Genomic DNA, 22514 nt, shown 5'->3' on the forward strand with positions numbered 1-22514 from the left:
AATAATACTCTTTTATATATATATATATATATATATATATACCGTGCATATATATATATATATATATATATATATTAGGCATACTTTATCTTAAATGGTATGTTGCTTTTTACAACATACAACACAAAGTTCTAGACTTACTATAGATTACTTTGGCATTCTTCACTATATTTGTTAATTATACATTTTGCTGAATGTATTGTCTATAAAGAGATCTGGCATAATAACAGTGCCATTTAATTCTTCTGTAGGGTGTGATATTTAGTGCTATAGTAATTTAGAAGAGTGGGTGGGACAACATCTGCAAGGGTACTCTTGGCGGAACAAAACTTATAGAAGGGACTTTTGCATGGATTATTCCTTGCCATCAAGTCCATAGAAATGCGGAAAGAAAATGTTCTATAGCGCAGTTTTGAAGATTTCACTCATTTCTAATCAATATTGTTTTTTCGTGACAAATCTGTTTTGATTGCTTTGTGGAAGAAACTAATAAGCTTATACTGTATGTCTTATCATGTTCATTATGTTAATCAAAAGAAACATTAATTTGCCCATATTTACCTTCTTTTTGATATTTGCAAGTTACTCCTGACAAGCTGCATGCACTGTGGAGAGAGATATTCAGATTTAACCAATATGAATACATCCTTGCCGTATGACAGAGTTCCCTCATGTACATTTTATTAATTGTCTACTGTATATGAATAAAGTGTAGCAGAACTAACTATAGACATGCCACAGCACAACAGTTATATCAACTGATAAACTTAATGGTTTAAGTCAGAGGTTCCCAAATGTGGTCCTCAAGGCTCCCCAACATTTCAGGTTTTAGAGATATCCATGGTTAAGCACAGGTGACCTAATTAGTACCTCAGTCAATTTTATTTAGCCACCTGTGCTCAACCATGGAAATCTGTAAACCTGAACTGTTGGGGAGCCTTGAGGACCACGTTTTGGAACCTCTGGTTTAAGTGCTTTGTCAACAGCTCTAGGAAGGGTGATCCATCTGAATTTTAACAACATATACAACTGTAAGAGCTTTTAAAGTAAACTCTCCAGATACATCCCATGTTACTTTTGATTTGTTGACTCGCACCACTTACCAATTCTTACAGTTCTCATTTGAAGGTACAGGTTGCCCAACTTTGTAATGATTTCCTTCATCATCATAGCAACCGCACTGAGCTACACACTCCATTTCATCCTCATCAAAGAAAGGTTTATCTGCTGGACAGCTTGCATAACATCCTGAATGGTCAAGAGACATCAAGAATCATGTCAGGTTATCGTAATTATAAGCTATCCCATTTCCACTGGAGACAGGTCTTTCAGCCGAAGTTCTAAGTATCTACAACAATATCCATTTTAAGCCCATGCATGGGAATTCATTTACTGACCTCTAATAACTTGATGAAGCTTTTCTAAAAACCTTAATGCTAAATTAGCTTTATTTGGGGTTGGTGAATTGCTTCTAAAATAATTTCAGTGTTTTCTTTGTGAGGCATTGACATTATAGGATTCATGACTCTAAAATTAAATCTTCTGAATCTCCCTGCAGTGTCTTTATCACTTTTGTACAGAGCTGCAAACTTTAGGAGAAGTCTGTCTTTTATCTCACATGATTGCTTGTAACAGTGCATACAGTATACTATAAAAGGCATTGTTATTTTATAAAAGGTATTGTTACCTTGTTATACTAAGTAAAAAAGTATTACATAGAAAATAAAGAAATCAAAAATTATAACTCAAATGTCCATAAATTTGTTTCTTTACCTTCTAAGCCTGATAACTCATGCAGACATTTCCCACTTGGGTTCCTGCAAGTCTTCATACAAGGAGATCCACAAGGTTTGTAGTGCCACTCACACTCTCCTTCAGGGTTGTAGTAATCACAGAACAGAGCTGGAGAAAGAAGAAGAAACCATGTTTTATATGGTGAAAAAAGTTGATAAAAATAAGTTTCAATTTTAAATACATTTGTCTCTATTGCCGTCTTAGTGGGTATAGAAGTAATGTTTGGTAGAGGATATTACAGCAATGACAGCAACATTCTCAACGAATGACTTTGTACAATAGCATGTCAGAATATAATACTAACGACATATGCTTGGACTTCTCCAGGAAACACAGATGCCAGATTCTCCACAGGCCTGAGCATAGGCAGCGACGGCTGTACAGAAACATTCACAGTCACCCCCAGAGTCACAAGCGCAGGAGTCAGTAACACAAGCATCATAGTACTTCGACGGATCAACCTGTACAAAAAAATAAAATACATATGACTTTTTCCTTATTATTTAAAATTTTTATACACAGTATTATGAGCAAATATTATTTTAAAATACATAGGCCAGAACAATCTACTGATACAATTTTGTCTCTAGGATAGAAGTGCGCAGTCCCCCGTGTTTTGGTCTTGGATCTGGATTCATCTTCGTGCATTGATTTTGGTTTTTCAAAACCACCCTCAAGTGCTTTGGTTTTGGATTTGGCTAAAAATCAATTGAAAATCGATAAAAATCGATAAAAATAGCTAAAATGTCCGAATCCAAAACCAGTTTGGTTTTTAAATACAAGTTCCAAACCGTCAATAGATCCAAACTGGGACTCAGTTTGAACCGGGACACAAAAGTAGAACTGGACCATGACCAGGTTCTACTTGGAACCCCTAAATTCGAGTAATTTTGGATTTCAGAAATCCGGACCTGCACATCTCTAATCTCTAGGGTTAAGCTTCAAGGTCCACCTCTATCATTTCATGGTTTTGGTAAGACTGTATTTATTTCCTAGTGCTTTAAATGCTGACTAGCACACCCTATTCTACACTGAAGAACCCTAAGAATGATGAATCATGTTAGCTTTTGGTAGATATTCTGTTTCAGTACCGGCCTGGATGAATAAGGCATTAACTTACAGTGCTGATATGTTAATGGAATTTTCTAGAAGTAGATGCTCTTAACTTAATGTCTCTTAATGCATTTGTATAATGTTATTTTTATGAATAATATTAATGGGATCTATGAGAAGATATAATTCAGTCTACCTATATGGCAAACACAATTAAGGTGACAGTAAGGGACAGATTTGTAGCGGCCTGTATACAATGTTGTGCATACCTGAGCATGGCAGGAAGAAAAGGCTTGGCTGTTGATTATGCTGCATTGTTTCTGTGCCCAGGATTTCCGATACGGGTTGGCACTGCAGGCATCACTGGGTACCTTGGCATCTGGACATGTTGGTGATAGTTTCCAGCTGTTGCCAAATTCAGTAACATCTCCAACCACAGACTGACTCCTGGTAGTAAAGTCATTGTTCCCATTTCCATCATAATCACCGCACAGACCGCAAACTTTCCCCTGTGAACGGAGCAGATATCACTAATAAATGCATCACAATATAAAATATATCAAACCATGAAGAAAATCATTCTCCTACAGGTATTGAATGACTTTTCTGCATGTCATGGTGCATAATAAAACAGATCAGTATGAAGCACATTGACAATGCATATCTATATTTTTGTCTACGTTATTCTTTTCCAGATTACTAATGACATACTGTAAAATATTTTTTAGGTCCAATGCAAGACACTGAGAATTGAATCTTACCTCAAAATCTTTACTGAGCTTAATAAAGATGCTGGTCTTTCTGTCCCACATCAAGATGAGTCCATTGTCACCCTCAATTACAAGGTAGATACCCATATGTCTGACTTTGTATGGAAGAACTCCTCCAATGCCCCTCTCTACCACTTCAATGTGCTCCTCAGTGAGAATAATTTCATAGCTCTGTGTATGGAAAGATTGGAATATAGCACAAATAAGTAAGGAATATAAAAGACTCATCCTTCTCGATTATATTTATCCATTCATTATAAATTTAAAATAAAATATTTATATCTTACCCCTAGGAAGACCTTGATGCTTTTAGAACATGTGGTTCCAGTGGTGCCACATGGAATGTTCTCAGTAATGACTCTGAAGGTGCTACCATTTGCCCCTTTTGCACAGTGGTCCTGAAAGGCATGGGGGGAAGATATAACGTAATTAACATGATCATTACTTAAACTAAGCATCACATTTCATTGTGTCTTTTAGATCATTTTACCTGGGCAAGAGTATATTCACAATCTCCATTAAAGCTGTAGCGTTTACCGTCAAAGGTAATATAATGTCCATCACCATACACAGCACAGGTGCCCAGACATGGGTCGTTGGTACATTTCCACATTCGGTCCTTGCAGGTACTATTAGAAAATCAAAATTTCAAATTAGATTTCTCCATTCTTTTTATTTAGACTTTTCAGTGATTTATTTGTGGGTATCCAGGACTGATTTCTCATACCAGGTGTTGCATTTCATTTTAATCTGCTCCCCTGGCTGATAACTGGCATCATTATGAATGCATGGGCACTGGTCTTCTTCAATGCAGCCACCTTTACCATCTGAGACAAGCCCTTGAGGGCACACACAGCCAGATATACACTTTGCACTGTACTGTAAGATACAAACAATGAATATACATTAAATGAATATTGCAAGCTTTCTAATTCCTTCTAAAACCACAATAAACATCGATTTACTATTTAAAAGACTAATGTGCAAATGTTGATGCAATATTGGCATTATTAAATCAAGTTATTTTATGATTACTTTTTAATAACTTAAAAGCATTTCACCTTTACAAGGTATTCAGCAGAATCCCTTAGCATGAACACCAAACATTTATATCACACAAAACTGGGTAGGACAGATAACTGGGGCATAGGTTGGGCAACTCACTGAAGCTAGTAGAAGTCACAGGTGGGAACCCCTTGTGAACTCAGTGATCCTGTGCCAAATGTATGGGCAAGCAGAAATAATCAGAGACCCTAAAGATGGGGATGGATCATAGATACACCTTTCTACCATCAATTCAAAGCACATATATATATTTCACAATGCATTACACTGAGCACTCACACAGGCCATATCCAATGTCTGACAACTCTTCTGGCACTCTGCACCCTTGGTGCCCACTGATTTATTCTTGCAGTCAAAATAAACCATCGGAGAAGTGCACGCTGAGAAGACAGGGCACAAAAAAGTTACTCACTTTTGCGTAATTAACTACTTTATACTTTTTGCAATATACCTAAAGAGGACTTAGAGTAAAAGTAAAAGAAATTAAAAAAATCACCAACCATAATATATCACAAATAAGGAAATAAATAGCACTAATTAGATCAACTTTACAAACAAATAGATATTGTTACCTGGTTGAATAGTTCCGATACAACTTAGTTTTCCTTGATTGCAGGTGCTGTAATTAGAAAGATAGTCCTGTTAAGCCATGGTAATATTGATAATGCGTTTAGCAGTTTTATCATAGACAATATCCTGTAGAATGATAATCTTTTATCTACATCCACACTCACCACATAATTCCATTATCATGTACAACCTCTCCAGAAGGAACGGCAGAACCCCGGTAATAACACGGACAGGCAGCAGCAGGTACACATTTGCCACTGTCATCCATGTAGAAATCTTTGGCACAGGTGCACCCGTCCACAGGGACTATCTTAATGTTGCAGGTGACGTCAGGCTCACTGAGGGAGCGGCAGGTGGGCTGGCAGGTGCTGACAGAGTAGGTGTAGTTCAAAGTTTTTGGACAGGTGTTCATGTATTTAGCTGCATACAAAAAAGAAGTATTATTCCAAACTGAGTATATTGTATTCTACAATATTTTGTATATAAGTCACAGGTCTCTGCGCTGCGATGACTTTTGCAGTGACAGAAGGGGGATATGTTATCCCATATAACACAAGTGTTCAGAATGAACACTGGCTCCATGACATTAGAACTCACCATTTGTAAAGGTATCATTTACAGGAGCTTATAGATACATTAACATTAATTGTGTATTATAATTGTGTGTGTATGTATGGTAGAAGTATTTATGAATGTGGCAAGCTTGGTGTTTGGCCCAGGAGATGTATCAAACCCTGGAGAAAAGTAAGGATGTGGCACAATGCAACCAATTAACTTCCATCATTTATCTAGCACAGTCTATGAAATATCAGTTAGAAGCTGATTGGTTGCTTTAAAAAAAATTTCCACTTTATCTCTCCAATGCATGACACACCTCCCCTTTTGTGTCTAGCAATGTTTCCTGGCTCTTTAATGCATAAAAGTATATCAGTTTGCTGATCAAGCTTTAAAATATTACTTGAATTAGGCAGTGACAAGCTCATTCACCATATTTTAAAATAAGTTCTATTCTGAATTAGAATTGGAAAAGAAAGTCCTATGTTCCTTACAGCATACAGTGCTTCTCCATTCAGTCAGAATGACCCCTTTGGAAGCGCAGGCTCGAACATAAGATGATAAGGAAGCACACATGCAGTCCTCGCTTTTCTCACAGTTACAGGTGTCAAACATGCAGTTCTGGGAAGATATACAAGAGTATTAGATCGTTGCAAATCCTTATCATGTTCTGTTCCAGATCAAATGTCCTAAATTATATTAAACATGCCTTAAATATAAATAACATGACACCAAATATCCTGAAAATGTTTGACTTACTTCTTTGTAAACATCAGGAGTGACTGTAGCATGGCATGCAGCAAATGGGCCATTCGTATCAGATATAAGACCACACCAATGCTGGGCATATTTCTCTGTAATAAAAGAAACAGTCAAGTACAACATTAAAATTGTATGTGCATTGTGTTTCCTCACTCATTAACATTGATGTTCACATTTCCATGTTTATATTTAATACAATAATATTGTAGCGCAAACTGCCACTGTTGAAAGAGATGGGCCGCTGTTCTAGTTACTGTTAACTCTTCCATATATTTATCTTACTGTAGTTCAAGATGCAGCTCCCATAATATTTGCAAAATACTCAGTGAAGTCAAGTTTTTTTCAGAAACCCATTTTAATATCCATAGATACTGTAATGATACAGTACATACAGTATCGCCCATAACACATGATGACCTCTTACCATTTTCCACACTGAGGGCACAAGGGTCTTCATAGACATTTTTAACATTAGCACAGTCTGCTTGGGTCTTCCAGGTGTTGGCAAATGATGCCGGAGTCCCTTCAATGACACCGTTTATGGTCTGGAAGTCATCTGTCTGTTTGTCATTGTAGTTTCCACAGAGACCTGTGAAGAAGAACAAATTATAAGGGATCTGCCAGTCACACAGCAGTTCTCAAAGTGGGCACAATAGCTTAAAGTCAAACTTACCACATGTCAGGCCCTTCATAGAGGGGTCTAGGACTACATAGACCTGCATGAATGGAGTGAGCTGAGCCACAAGTTGAACTCCCAAATGAGTTTGAACAACAATGTAGAAGGATGATGGTCTGAAAATGGTGACGTTGGCTGTAATATAAAATGTCCCAATTAGACTTATTGTGCTACAGGTATCAAAACCATACAACTTATAGTAAATGCCATAATTCCTGTATCATACCTGCAGATACCGGCAGTTGAGTATAGATGCTGTTCACAAACACACTGCCACAAGGCTTGATTACTACAATCTAGGTAATGAGAAAGAAACAATGAAGGTGAAACATAGTTCATAGACTTTAACAATGTAAAGAAAAGTATAGATCTCTACGGCAAGAGTTATTAGGTCACCTATTACTGTATGTACTAGTTTCTCCAAGACAGTATCACTCTTATTTATCTTTAACTCAGAACTCTTATTACTCCATAATTGAACCTCCTGATGTTACAAACTAGAGGATAAGTAAGAATAAGCTCCCAAAACTGTTTTTATATGTTGTATGGGACATAAAACAATGTGTTGTGTCAATTTTATGGCCAGAGCAAACTTCAGATTAAAGGTCCCAGGTTTACATGTAAAACTTATGATAGGTCTTATAAGATCTTCAAAGATGATGGAGTCCAATACAGTATACCATAATAACTAGAAAATATAAACAATATTTGCACTTACAGTTTCTCCTCCATTAAGGATCATGGTGGTACTCTTAAGGCAAGTCTCACTTTCTGTTAGCCCACATTTACGAAGCTCTGTTAGTATTGTAAAGGAATTACCACTGCACACCTGTAAATAGAAGGAAACATCATAAAAATGTAATTTCCTTATAAAGCACAATGGTGTAAAGGCTTAAGTAACATTTAGACTACAATACTTAATATTGTTTTAACTCTCCTTCATAAAGAGGTGAGGTTCAGATGGTCAGAAGTGTTGCATGATCAATTAAAATTAATCAATACCCGTAGTTAATATCCTGCATGATTAGACTCTCTGTGATGTGTAATGATTATAATGGGAAGCAGAACATGCAGTGAAAATGGAGACATAGGTAGAAATGACCGCACCCATCAGAAACCCTACTAAGTTTTGGCCCATTTAAAATAAAACTCTAATTATATATTTAACAAGTTCGCAGAGTTACATCACATAAGTATATGTTCAATTTGTCAGCAACACATGTAGAATACCATCATTGACTAACAAATCTGTAGGTTCAAAGACTGCAAAGGGCTTTTAAGCGTAGGTGCATTGATTTTGGGCTACCATGGCGGTTCCTAGGGCTGCTAAAATTATATAGCGATCATTGAGAAACAGGTATGCTGTTACATTTACCATTCATTTTCATTTAATGCTAATCAATAAGATTGCCTTACTTTGGTCAACACATAGTTGCAGTCCCCATGAATGTTGTAATGATTCTGGTCATAAGTAGTGATGTGAGATCCTCCATCTATGGAACAGGTTGCCGGACAAGGAAGATTCTGACAGTTCCACTTTCCAGCTGAGCATGTGCTTTTAAAAATAAGATATTAAATGAACACATAAATAAATTCACTTAAAAAGACCACATCTATAAAAGAAGTCACTAGAGGGCAGTGAAGTATCCTATGCATGATACAATGACACCTTATTCTATGTAGTAAAATCACTGAATGTTATTTACCAAAGGAATTCAAATGTGATTTTCTCAAAAGCATATGTCTAAACTGAATGATTAAGGCATTTGATAGAAAAGCTTAAATCACACTTGCCTACTTTTGAGAAAGCATTTCAGGGAGATTGTGAAAGCAGCACCTATGAGCGCGGCGGTAAAGTGAACATGTACGGCTACATCTGAGAGGCGTGTCATAAAATTGATTTACATACAAATGTAAACGAGCCCACTGATACTTTTCAGCAAATGCTCGCAGCCCTTGAGGTAGCCTTTCCCCGCCGCAAGCACTGCGATCAGTGTGGCCTGAAATACATGCAGGTGACGTATACATTGATGCTACTTTGTTAATTATGCACGCCCTTTAAACAGCATTTTGGCGGCCTGACACGCCTGCGTTCACACGTCCACCCCCCCGTTCACAAGCACCTTTCCCTATTACCACCCACAAACGCCACTATCTGTCACTCAAAGCAGCAACCTGATATTGGCTTACGAGCAACCAAAATCAGATTGCAAAGACTGGCTTGCGCACGCACACTGCGAATTATACGCATGCACAGGTGGGCGAAAATCGCTCAGAGCGAGTGAGCACAACTTAGCGACCATTTCTGAATCAGGTCCTCTGTCTGACTGGTCTGAAGCCTGCGGATGAAGTGAAACTGGGACTAAGGTGAGTACTCGCAGCTGTAGAGGGGTGGGATGGTGGGCCACTACAAGCTTCGGGCCCTTGGGCAACTGCCCAGCAAGCCCAATGGAAGAGATGGCCCTGATTTTAATCAATGCAGGGAAATGATACTAATGATCTCATTTGAATGTATATATATATATATATATATATATATATCTGTTTTTTTCTAATATAATAGCTTCATAATGGGGGTAAGGTGCAATCATGGAGTCGGGAGATTCCTACTATTTCGGGAGGCTCCCTGGCAAACAGGCAGAGTTGGCAAGGATAGCTTAAATACTGTAGATCATGTCAACTAATATGATTGGTGTGTGAATGTACCTTTTTGCATAGGTGATATTCAAAAGCAAATATTGCATGCTGCAATGTTTGTCTTTCTGCATATTTAAATCACTGCTAATCTAAGACAGGTCAACAGTGTACAGCAAGTACATATAACCTCTCAGGTACTTCTTATAAAGAAGTGTTGACAAAGTAAAACAGGATTTCAAAATATTTTACAGATGTTAACTTGAGATTGACTCCACATACGTTTTTATTATTTATTATTATTATTATTATTATTATTATTATTATTATTATTTATTATTATTATTATTATTATTATTACTATTATTATTATTATTATTATTATTATTATTATTATCTATTATTAAAATGGGGCTACAAAACCTCTGTAGTGTCATACATATTAGTAGAACATACATTAGGAATATATAATGCAAGTCTGACAATTTAGACTGTAACATACAGATTTGCAGTTGACATATATAATTACATACATACACCCTTTAAGATTATACTGCAGGTTGCATTACTGTACACTTTGCGGGCAGTTATCTGCATGTGCAGTCTCCACAACACTTCCTATTCAATTAGAGAATGCTGGGGTGCGTGGTAAGACTATGTGGTTTTATCAGGGATAAGGGATTAGCCAGGTTCTCCTCGGAACCCCTAAATTTGGGTGTGTTCGGATTTCAGAAATCCGGAATCGCACATATCTACTATATAGTCTTGCATTTCAGTAAGTGCAAAGTGTTCTTTGTACTGATAAAAAGGTCCATATTATCTTTTACCAAAGTCACACAATATGATCTGAGATAATAGTTGTACAGTTATTTTCAACTGCTTAAATATACTGTAGACTGCAGTGTTTTAATAAGTCTAAGTGTTTTAATAATGTACTGTACATAGGTCTGAAACATGACATATTCCTGCCCACAATGACTAAATGTAAATGTAATCACCATTGGAAGGAGAACATGTTTTTACAAAGAACCTTCAGATTAGAATAATTTTATATTTTTTTTGTACTTTGCCAATATAATTCTATTTGGTATATGTTTATGTCTTTGTGTTGTTATTTGTTTTTCTTATTGATAGTTAGGATGATGTTAGACTGCACTGATTATATTATACAGTCCTAGTTAGTGCTATTGTTATTGTACGGATTAAAATGCCACCTTAACAACATTTTCCTAAATGTGGCCTCCTTCCAAAATGTGTACTGGCAAAGTAATGCTGATAATCTCAAAGAACCAGTTCTTATCTCTACCAGCCAAAGTCAATATTAAAAAGATTACAGCCATGTTGAGTACAAAACATATCAGGGTGGTGGTATGTTACAAACCCTTTATGGCACATCACTTATCTACTAATCAAAGAGGGGAGTTTGCACTTAAACATCTTAGTGTTTGAATGAAGGGTGTTGTGGGATAATATTATCATTGAGTATGGATTTAATACCTTACACCACCCAGTTGGTAAGAGGGCAGCTCTCTGACTGATACCACCTAATGCAAACATTCATGAGGTTACCGTACCAAGGGCCTGATTCAGTACGGATCGCAATTGCGATTGCAGCTGCGATTTTGTTCGGAGTGCAGCGGCGAAAATATGCTAATGCTTTCCAAAGCTCCTCTGGCATAAAGACGCCCAATACTGCTTTCTCACATCTGTCCAATGTCGCTCTTCTGCATAAACATTGACGCGCATCAAACACTCACGCAGCATTTACCACTGGTCTGACCTGCCGCAGACACTGCAAGTCTCCTCGCACGCAGTGGGGTCTGAAGCTGCATATGCAATCTCAGTGGCTAATTTATGAACGCCCAAGCAACCGCGTTCAAATAGACAGGCACGCCTGCATTTTTCCGACCACTCCCCCGTCACCAGCCGCAAACGCTGACAGCCTGACACTCATTCTGTGATGGATTCCGTCCATAGTTGCAGTGCGATTTATACGCGCATGTGCAGTGCAGTTTATACTCATGCGCAATGGCAAACAATCGCTCGATCTGTGTACGTAGTTGCACTTGCGATCGGTACTGAATCAGGCCCATAGTCATATGGCTGTCCTAAAACAGATTATTCCTCTGGGATGTTAAGATACACAATAGCACAATAACAGTACTTTTATTTTATGCCAGTGTATAATAGTTGAACATTTAAATCAGTTTCTCTATATACTGTAGAGCTATATACTGTATATTGAATACCACCAATGCATGACATGTTTTATCAACAGCAGAATACTCACCAAGTACTACAAGGTGTAGCATAAGATGTCCCAGCAGCATAGCTGTTACTGTTAAAGGTACAAGAGCACTTTTCAAGTGGGACACAGCCTGAGTTGTTAATGTCATCAAATACCATCCCTACAAAGAATTAGGAAATAATGTGGTTGTGTATTCAGGAAAAATTATAGAGAAAAGTAATAAAGTGTTTTTATCATCCATTCTCATAAATAAACTGAATTTACATACCTGAAGGACAGAAGCACCCTTCCAAACAATGGTTTTCACAGAGAACACTTCTCTCTGGGTTGGTGCAGCTGTCAGCACAAGGGGATCCACATTCCTGGTATTTCATGTTATAAGGGCACATTTTGGCTGTGGGAAAAAAGAATGAAAATAAGAGATCTCATTTCATTGAATTGACCCTTTTGAGTTCCACTGAAAATAACAAAGGAAAGATGCTTACGACAAAGTTCTTCAGTTCTCCAGCTCTCTGGTTGACCTCCAGCATGGGCACACTGTCTTGAGTACTCAGCAATGGTCTCACACAGGCACTGCGTAGTAGTGTTACTATCACAGTGACATAGGTCTTGCACACAAGCTTCAATATATTGCTCAACACCCACCAAGGAATGGCATTTTGTGAAGGTTGAACCCAGAAGGATGGACTCACAAATGTTCTCCTATAATAGGCACACAAAGGCTATTATCTCAGAAACTATAACCGCTAAAAATCAACATTGTGTTTTTGAGAGGAACATATTCATTTATAAAATGATTACATTTTTCTTAATTATGTTTGTATAGTAGGACATGGTCCACAAACCCATTACTTACATAATCTGTGCAGTTGCTCTTGGGTGTAGGTGGGGCATCTTGGCACTGTTCTGTGGGTCCATCTAACTTCTGCAAGTTACCAAACTGGGATTCTGTGATCTGGACTCCTGCAAGTAGAAAATATATATACATTTCATGACGCCAATAAATTTGTAGCTTAAACATACTGAAAAGAAGCTATGTTAGCAAGCCACCACTTAGTAAATAAAGTATGTCATGTGTCTGAAATGCAGTGACATAATGCTCAACAACTTTGTCAGTAGAATCAAACTGTAATTATTTCAAATATCTAATATTGTGCAAATAGTGTGCATTAATTTTTAATACACAGCTGTTGACATTTATAAAATAAAGTTCACAGGATCATTGTGGTGTTACCTACAAAAATAATTATATACTAGGGGGTCACTTCAACTAGGTGCGAGTTGAGTCCTGCGAGCCATTCCCAAGGCGAACTTGTACTGTGAATTACATTTGCAATTTAATTCCAAACTTGCATTGATTTGTCAGAAGAAATTTGGATTATTTTTGTACGCACCCCGCTGAGGATGTGAAAAGATAGTGAAAATCTTTATTTTAAGGTAAAAATGATGGGACACAGTGCAAAACATCGGGTGCACCCCTCCCAATGAATAATTATTTCTTGGAGGTATTTAAATAACATAATTTGGCAAATAAAACAAATCAGTTTTCAGGTGAATTTCTCTAAAAAGCTTAATAAAGGGTTAAATGATGTGGGTCAGGTATGTGGAGGTGTAAATTATGTGGGACAGGTATGTGGAGGTGTAAATGATGTGGGATAGGTATGTGGAGGTGTAAATGATGTGGGACAGGTGTGTGGAGGTGTAAATGATGTGGGATATGTATGAAGAGGTGTAAATGATGTGGGACAGGTGTGTGGAGGTGTAAATGATGTGGGACAGGTATGTGGAGGTGTATATGATGGGGGACAGGTATGTGGAGGTGGAAATGATGGGGGACAGGTATGTGGAGGTTTTAATTATGTGGGACAGGTATGTGGAGGTGTAAATGATGTGGGACAGGTATGTATAGGTGTAAATGATTTGGGACAGGTATGTGGAGGTGTAAATGATGGGGGACAGGTATGTGGAGGTGTAAATGATATGGGACAGGTATGTAAAGGTGTAAATGATGTGGGACAGGTATGTGGAGGTGTAAATGATGTGAGACAGGTATATGGAGGTGTAAATTATGGGGGACAGGTATGTGGAGGTGTAAATTATGGGGGACAGGTATGTGGAGGTGTAAATGATGTGGGACAGGTATGTGGAGGTATAAATGATGTGGGACAGGTATGTGGAGGTGTAAATGATGTGGGAAAGGTATGTGGAGGTCTAAATGATGTGGGACAGATATGTGGTGATGTTGTATTGATGGGAAACAGGTATGTGGGGATTTGTAGATGAAAGGTAAAAGTGATTATTACAACTTTTTACAAACTTGATTACAAACACTGAAATATTACTATGTAGACATTTTTCTGTACCCCAAAATGTCAGCCATTAATAAAAAAAGGGCAAAAATCAACTGTTTGACACTGTAAAAATCTCTAGTACTTTCCTTATGGCCACTAACAGCCTTCTATATGGTCCTGCTATCTAAGTTGTCACTTTTTTGGGGTGCAGGATGGTTTTCTAACTTCTTCATTCGCTTCATCCATGTCACTGTTTTTTTAAAAAGACATGCAACTTCGCTGTGACTACAGTAAATTGCAATTTCTAATTAAATCTTCCATTTGCATGTACTTGCGCAAAGTATGCAAGTTTCATGAAACAAACTCACGTTTGCAAACTCACCATAGAGGTATATTTACTAAGTTACGGGTTTTTTAGAAGTGGAGATGTTGCCCATAGCAACAAATCAGATTCTGGCTATTATCTTCTAGAATAGGGATGGGCAATAAGCGGCCCCGCCATCTGTTGTAGAACTACACTTGCCAACATGCCTTGCCACAGTTTTGCTATTTGGGCATGCTAAAACTGTTGCAATGAATGCTGGGATTTGTAGTTCACCAACAGCTGGAGGGCTGCTTATTGCCCACTCCTGTTCTAGAAAGTACTAAATAAATGATAAGTAGAATCTGATTGGTTGCTATGGGCTACATCTCAACGTCTAAAAACCCACGCCTTAAATATACCCCCTAGATGAGATTTTTCTGAGTAACGTCACAATTTCCCTTTGTACTAATTCCATAATTGCACCCCCCCTTATATCTCTCCTGAAAGATAGGAACACTTGATAGGCCTTGATATCATTTAAAGTGTTAAATTAGTATGTTATTAGAACTACTATACTATATATAACTTAACATACAACAATGTGAAACTGACCATTGGACATGAATTCATTGTGGATTGAGATACCATTGAAGTCACCACACAACCCACAGGTCTGGTTGGCAAACTTTTCATCCAGTTCCAACTATATGATATAGAGATAAAGAAAATAATAGTTATCACAAAATAGCAAAAGGCAAGGAAAATATTTACACGCAAAATTATTGAAAAACATATGAACATTCCCTCCCCAATGTCATGTAACATATTATTATTCTCTTACCAGTAGACTATCATCATCATTCCACATGAACACCAGACCAAGTTTTGAGGTCACTGTGAGATATACTCCGTGTTTCTCAATTTGAACCCCAGAACCACTGAAAGGCAGCTGGACTCTGATGAAATATTAAGAGATAAATTAATACAGTGTTTGCATTTTCATAAATGAATTAATCACTTTAATTAGCATAATTCAGCATAAGTCTACTGGGTTCCAGATCCAAGTAATCTAGATACAAGCCTATCAACATTGTATTTGAAACAGTGATAGATTTTTATAAAGGCTTATGAGAAAGAAGTCTGGCCAACAGGCTTGCGACTATGTCCATAACTTCTCCAATAAATGCTGAAAGTGCGTGTATGACCCTGACAAGAGATACAGTCAGTTTAGGTAAAGGCATGCAAAAAATAATACATATTGTTTATACAATACCCAAAAGCTATCAAAAGGGAATTGACAATTCCCAATATGTATAAAAGTAATAAAAAGAAAGTAGCGATAGGTCCAAGTGATTAGGCTATTGAGTGGTGGGACTAATAAATGCATAATATGATAATAAAATAAATGGTAACAAGTGTGTAGTAAATTAATACCAATTTAATAATAGTTACAGTAAATACTGCATAAATTAACCCATTACTCTTGGGAGTGGGAATCACAAAAAAATATAAATAAATATGGGCCATAAAAGTATGAACCAAAATGCGTAACAACAAAGGAAGTTTACAAGTAAATAGCGTGGTATATTTTTGCTTTGTTTATGACCAGACTTTTATAGTGCATATTTTTTTTTTTATATTTTTTATTTTTTTGTGATTCCCACTCCCAAGTGTAATTTTTTTTTTATGTATTTTGTACTGTAACTATTATTAAATTAGATTTATTTTACTATGCTGTACAGTGGTCATCATTTATTTTATTCTAATATTATTCATAAAGTGTAGGTAAAGGGGTTGTTATTTCCTATACGCACATGAAGCTTGTTGTTTGAAGCTGTTCTTGCTGTATTGTAAAATACATAAATTAATCTTTTTCTAGATAGTAATCAATACATACAGTAATTGTACAACAGACAGAAGAAAAACAAAAGAATGGGACCAATATGTAAATACCCACCCATTTTAATAGTCTATTTTACAACTCTGTTCTTATGCCCACTGTATTTAACTTGCTTGACTGTTGATTTTTCCAGTACATGTGTTACCAGCTCATACAGTAGTTAAGATAATATGATGGCAAGACCCAATTAAATTAGTTTATCTGCAGAGCCAGATTAAAACCCTATTTGGCCCTAGCCAAGAAACTGGCTTGACCCCTTCTCCCAGCTCTCCCCATAAAAACACAAAACATGTAAATGTATAGAGCAGTGTTTTCCAAACTTGGTCCTCAAGAACCCCAATTGTTTTATAGATCTCCTCAGTATCACAAGTTAAATACTTAGCAGTACCTGTGGATGTTTCAAAATATGTCATCCAGTAATTAATACACCTGTGCTCCATCTGGGAGATCTGAAGAACATGCACTGCTAGGAGTCCTAGAGGACTAAGTTTGGGAAACACTTGGTTGAAATAATATGTGCCTCTATTATGGATAATCTTGCTCTAAGTGTATAATATGGTGGGATGAATTATTTGTCAATATTTATCATATTTCATTTATAGCAGCTTACACTTCTCCATTGATTGAGATGGTATTATGATTAATCTGCACTATAAGTCCATCAAGTTTCATGGAGATCTTGACGATGACTGGCACATTGTCCACAACACTGCGCCGTATCTGAATGTTGAATTCTTCATATGTGCTTTTGCAGTGAGATGAATAGACATAGTTGCAGGTGCCCGGGAAGTGGAAGATATCCCCATCAAAGTTCTTGAAGTGGAAGTTCCCCCAGGTGCTACACACCCTGTTATTGTGAGCTACGTTGACAGCTGCAAGATAAACTTGATAAGCAAAATGTCCATCACAATATTTTGACTATTAAGGAAAATCAATCTGGCGTAATTATGATTGCGATAACTAGCTTTATGCTTTGTAACCTAACCTGTAAAATTTCAGTAATGCACTATTGTATGCAATTGGTTACTCAGTACTACACCCCTGTTCACTATTTATATACAAATTCTAGCAATGAAAAAGCAGATTGTCCATTGCCCTAACCAGGAGTAGGCTGACAGCTCATGGGGTCGCTGAATGTTTGTTTAAAAAAATAAAATAAAACTTTATATGTATTTTATACAGAATACTGTATTCTTCATTCTGTGGCTGTCTGCGCTGATTGGGTCTGGACTGGTCCTAAAGAGGGATCCTTGGTGTTAAGATCTTAACTGGCGACTAGCTCTCTTACTACAAGTTCTGTGAATCAGCCCTAGGCTAATCTGTTTACCCTACATGTATGCTGAGCTCTTCCAATCGGTGTTCAGTACATACTCCTCACCTGCAATAAGTGGATGCACTTACCTGAATCTCCTTGGGTATATGGCTGTTAACTAAAGTTGTACTATTGATAATATATCTTCTAGCAGTTTTTTTCAATAAAAATTCTTCTCAACTTACCCTTCACCACAGGGCTTTTTGCAGACACTGCGATCAATGATATTCTTGGAGGGCCACTTATCAAAACTGAAAATAATAATTATAAAAATATAGTATTAGGTGAGAAATTGCTAAGTCTATGTATAGTGTTAGTAGTACTTGTTTATCATGTTTTTGTGCTATGTTGTCATGTTGCACATAGTTATCTATACTTATCTATACAATATTGATGTCCTTTGTTAACTGTCACAGTAATGTATATTACTCTATATTATATTACCTTAGGCCATAGTTTGTTGGCTACTTTGAAATGAATAGCAGTGATAATAATTCATACTTACTGTTTTGTTGTTGTTGTTGTTGTTGTTGTTGCTGCTGCTGTTGCTGTTGTTGCTGCAGTTGTCCTTGCAAGGTCTCATCAACAGTGTAATCAACAGTATCAACAGTCTCATCTACAGAGTAGTCTGCATACTCCACTTGCGCTGTATTGATAATAAAACAAAGGAGTGTTTATAACATGGAATGAGACTTCAATAATTAATTGGCAAGAGAAGATAAAACATTCACCTTTTTTCTCAATACCTAAATGAAAAATGTTTAAATGATTTAAAATGCAGTGATAGAAGATAACATACAGTAGTATTGCTCTTGGAGCTGCAGAACATAGTTGGCTCAGTCTGCTTTAGACATTCTCAGTCCCAATAAATTATTAATTTGACATACTGTACAGTATAACTATCAAGAAACATTAACTATAAGGATGACTAAACTTAAAATACAAGTTGATTTACTTGTGTACAATAAAGACATTTAATAGATTTTGCAAGTGTGTGTGTGTATGTATGTTTGTGCATGTGTGTTTGTTTGTGCATGTGTGTGTGTATGTATGTTTGTGCATGTGTGTTTGTTTGTGCAAGTGTGTGTGTGTATGTATGTTTGTGCATGTGTGTGTATGTTTGTGCATGTGTGTGTGTGTTTATGCGTGCGTGCATGAAACTGCCCTTACCATGTCAGAAAATTTTATTATACATGTATAATTTACTCTAAATTAATAAACTGAAGTTTGAACTATATTAGGCTTGGAAAAAAAACCTTGACCTTGTAGCCTGTGACTCTATGTTATAGAAACCCATCTATCAAATGAAATATTAATTTAATATAACCAGATTAGAAAACTCCTTATTTAATACACATCCCACTTCAAAACTGTAATATGATACAGGCAAAGTAATAATACTATATAGATAATTGAATTATTGCTAAAACTCAATGCTCAAGCTCATTCACAGAGTAAAATTTTATTAGCAGGATTATATGAATAATAAATAATATAGTATATGATGCACAACAAAAGTAAGCAAATTACAGCAAACAACACCTTTGTATACTGTAATCTAAAATGCCTTTAGATAAAAAGCTTTACATTACGTTTCTCTTCCCCTCCTGTTCAGTGTGGTCACACATCCACAAAATAAGCAATGAATACCTTTTAAATGTCACTTATTTTGTAAGGACAGTCTTTTTTTTTGAGGGGGGCGACGACGACGTAAAACCTCTTTCATTTTGTGTGGACTTAAATAACTGTGTGAGTGTGCATATATGTATCAATCAATGCCAATAAACTGTTTGTACAGTATTTTAAATCAAGTTTATCGTGTTACTCTTTAGACATTTTTCATGTTGAGATCAAGCACAACAATAAAGTGAGACAAGTCGATTGAGGGAGAGTGATTTACACACAAATTGAATAGTTCACAAATAAACTTGTAAAGCTGTCTACAATCTTGACATAATCTGCTTTAAATATATAATGAAACCTCATAAAATTTGAATGAAAAAAACAGCAGAATTTCCTTTGCATGAAAATATGAATGATACATACCAGCTTTAAATCACATTGCTACACATTTCATCATAGAACTCTTATGGAGGTATGATCCAGCCAAAGACACCTGGCTTCCAACCTGCCAACACCACTCCTGTGTGCTGTTACCACTGCCTGGATGTCAGCCACACTTTCTCAGAGATTTACATAGCATACACAGGAATTGCTCTACACCTCCCATTAAAGTGACATTCCTATTAACTCTCTTTTATAACACTGCCTTAAATCAAGTGCAGATTTCATAAATATAGAGCCTGATTCAGAGATGTGCGCTATGCTGATGTAATCGCAGTTGAGCGATTATTGGCCATCTGTGCATGCGTCTGAGTGGTAAGGCGCATGCATCACGATACATTACCGTAGTCGCTGACAGCAGCTTTTTGCTCGCAGTGTGATTAACACACAGGGAGCATTTGTAGGACGCAATTTGGAGTGAAAGAAAGAACGCAAGTGTGTCGCAACCATTTTGGATGCATGTCGCAGCCGGCATTTGCGATCCCGTATGCAAGAAATATGGCTCCGTCATTTCAGTTCCTGTGGCCATTCTGCAGGACCATAGGCTCACTCAGGACTGCGTTAATCGAATGATCTGCAACTGATGCTGTGTCTTTGTACTCAGATGCTTGTATGTGCAAAGCCACCAGCGGGCATCTCAATACATCTGTTGGCCTCTGCGACATTTGCATATCTTCGCATAGCATACGCGCACACAGGCGAAGCAGCCGCTGTATTAAATGTATTGTCTGTAAATAAAGCTGAGATTGCAATAGGGCTAAAAACACTTACAGCAAGTTCCACAGGGAATATTTGTGAAATGTCACAGTCAGTTTTGAACAAGTTACTAATCTATACTAGATTAATAAGTATATGATAGACAGACAGACAGACAGACAGACAGACAGACAGACAGATGAGATATGAACCTAGCCCATTTATCAAATACAGGAATTTACACATTTATGTTAATACAATGAGCATTATTACAGTAGTTAGTTTATAACACTCATAAAAATTTACTACTAAAATATTTGTAGGTTTTAAAACACACAGATGTATAAATACACAAAAAGTCAGAGATAGGTATAGAAAAAGAATTGTCTTTCCATATTTGTCACACTAATAAATGCACCTCCTAGGAATATTGGGAATGTGCAACACAGTAGCTAACAAAATTGACAGTATATTGGTTTTGACATATCAGTGAATAATAACATCCTATTGTTTAATTTTACAACATGAAACATAATTTACAAATCCCACAAAACTGATTGGACTGTATTCATAGATACAAGTGAATATAATTTTTTTGTAGTTGTGCTCAAAAAGCATAAATTACCCATCTTTACTTGACATGTGCTAATGGAGTAACCACCTTTTTAATACTTTGCTAAATTGTATAGAATATATTTTAAGACAATCTTTGCATCTATAGTGATATAATGAAAGTTATGCATATATGTCCTTTAACCATACATACTTACATACTGTAAATTTCATTGTAATATTTCATTTAAAAATAGTTTTTATAACGTTAACATAATATTTTGTATTGAACAAATATAAAAGTAAATATAAATAAGTCCTAAAAATATCTGACAAGGTTTATGGATATTCCCACTTAGAAAGGTCGCAAAATAGTAGCAGAATACTCACCATTTAATGGGCCTAAAATGACTAGTAGGATCCACAGTGGGATCCCATTTAAGGTTCCCATTGTCTTACGAGCTGGGGCAGCACCGTGGATGATAGGTAAGGAACAGGTTGGTCAGTTCTTGGTGATGTTTATATACACTCTCAAGGTAGCTTGGCCTAGTGCCAGGATTGCTCCACACAGGTAAATTGGGAGGAGTTGCTGGTCTGTCCTCTAGTTGCAGGTGTAAGGGAGGAAGCAAGCATAAGGTGTGTACTGTACACTCTATGTACAGAATTCCTATGTATTTGTGATTATACTCAGATCTCTTTCGCATGGGTATAATTATATACTGAGTACGAATATATAAGTGTAGTCTGGCTTTTAGATTGTACATTACTCACTGCCATAATAGCATTAATTTAATCTTTTTTTTTTACGAACTGGTAATAATATAATGCTTAAAAGCATCTTTTATATAACAGCTGAATGCTCCACATCGGCATCCTGGCGATCAGGATCAGGACTACAACCTGTGTTTTGGGCATATGCTGGTCAATGTTTACTGCTATTATCAGTATTTAATTGTTTACTAGGGATGTAGTTGGTTGGCATCCTGGTGGTCAGGATGCTGAATACCGAGCGCTGATATCTTGATGGTAAAAATTAGGGTTAGGGGGAGGGTTTAGTTTAGGGTTAGTGCTTATGGTTAGTATGCAGAGTGAGGGTTAGGGTTAGGCTGTGTGGGAGAGGGTTTGGCTGCTGTATAGGTGGGTTAGGGTTAGTGGGAGGGTTATGGGTTAGGGTTAGTGTTTATGGTTAGTATGCAGAGTGAGGGTTAGGGTTAGGCTGTGGGGGAGAGGGTTAGGGTTAGGCTGCTGGATAGATGGGTTAGGGTTAG

The 22514-nt window shown here is 36.8% G+C and overlaps 1 protein-coding gene across 1 annotated transcript in view; it reads right to left on the bottom strand.

The window, feature by feature from the left end:
- MUC5AC (mucin 5AC, oligomeric mucus/gel-forming) overlaps nt 1-21697 on the bottom strand; it is a 48459-nt gene extending 26762 nt beyond the window's left edge. The window contains exons 1-29 of the mRNA XM_088470980.1: nt 21637-21697; nt 18403-18580; nt 18120-18175; nt 17233-17494; nt 15564-15678; nt 15335-15425; nt 12984-13090; nt 12613-12829; nt 12396-12521; nt 12170-12287; nt 8662-8800; nt 7964-8074; nt 7472-7541; nt 7243-7380; nt 6994-7158; nt 6567-6661; nt 6302-6428; nt 5417-5672; nt 5255-5301; nt 4962-5062; nt 4345-4496; nt 4108-4246; nt 3905-4015; nt 3609-3788; nt 3117-3356; nt 2099-2255; nt 1774-1902; nt 1104-1248; nt 562-605 (exon numbers count right to left, since the gene is read on the bottom strand). Coding sequence (XP_088327106.1) covers nt 562-605; nt 1104-1248; nt 1774-1902; nt 2099-2255; nt 3117-3356; nt 3609-3788; nt 3905-4015; nt 4108-4246; nt 4345-4496; nt 4962-5062; nt 5255-5301; nt 5417-5672; nt 6302-6428; nt 6567-6661; nt 6994-7158; nt 7243-7380; nt 7472-7541; nt 7964-8074; nt 8662-8800; nt 12170-12287; nt 12396-12521; nt 12613-12829; nt 12984-13090; nt 15335-15425; nt 15564-15678; nt 17233-17494; nt 18120-18175; nt 18403-18580; nt 21637-21697 — 3877 coding nt within the window. The remainder of the gene's footprint in view (nt 1-561; nt 606-1103; nt 1249-1773; nt 1903-2098; nt 2256-3116; nt 3357-3608; nt 3789-3904; nt 4016-4107; nt 4247-4344; nt 4497-4961; nt 5063-5254; nt 5302-5416; nt 5673-6301; nt 6429-6566; nt 6662-6993; nt 7159-7242; nt 7381-7471; nt 7542-7963; nt 8075-8661; nt 8801-12169; nt 12288-12395; nt 12522-12612; nt 12830-12983; nt 13091-15334; nt 15426-15563; nt 15679-17232; nt 17495-18119; nt 18176-18402; nt 18581-21636) is intronic.
- Between the last annotated feature and the right edge of the window lie 817 nt (nt 21698-22514).

The sequence above is a fragment of the Taudactylus pleione genome, unplaced genomic scaffold (assembly GCF_031769625.1).
Source record: "Taudactylus pleione unplaced genomic scaffold, aTauple2 ptg000109l, whole genome shotgun sequence".
Classification (NCBI taxonomy): Eukaryota; Metazoa; Chordata; class Amphibia; order Anura; family Myobatrachidae; genus Taudactylus; species Taudactylus pleione.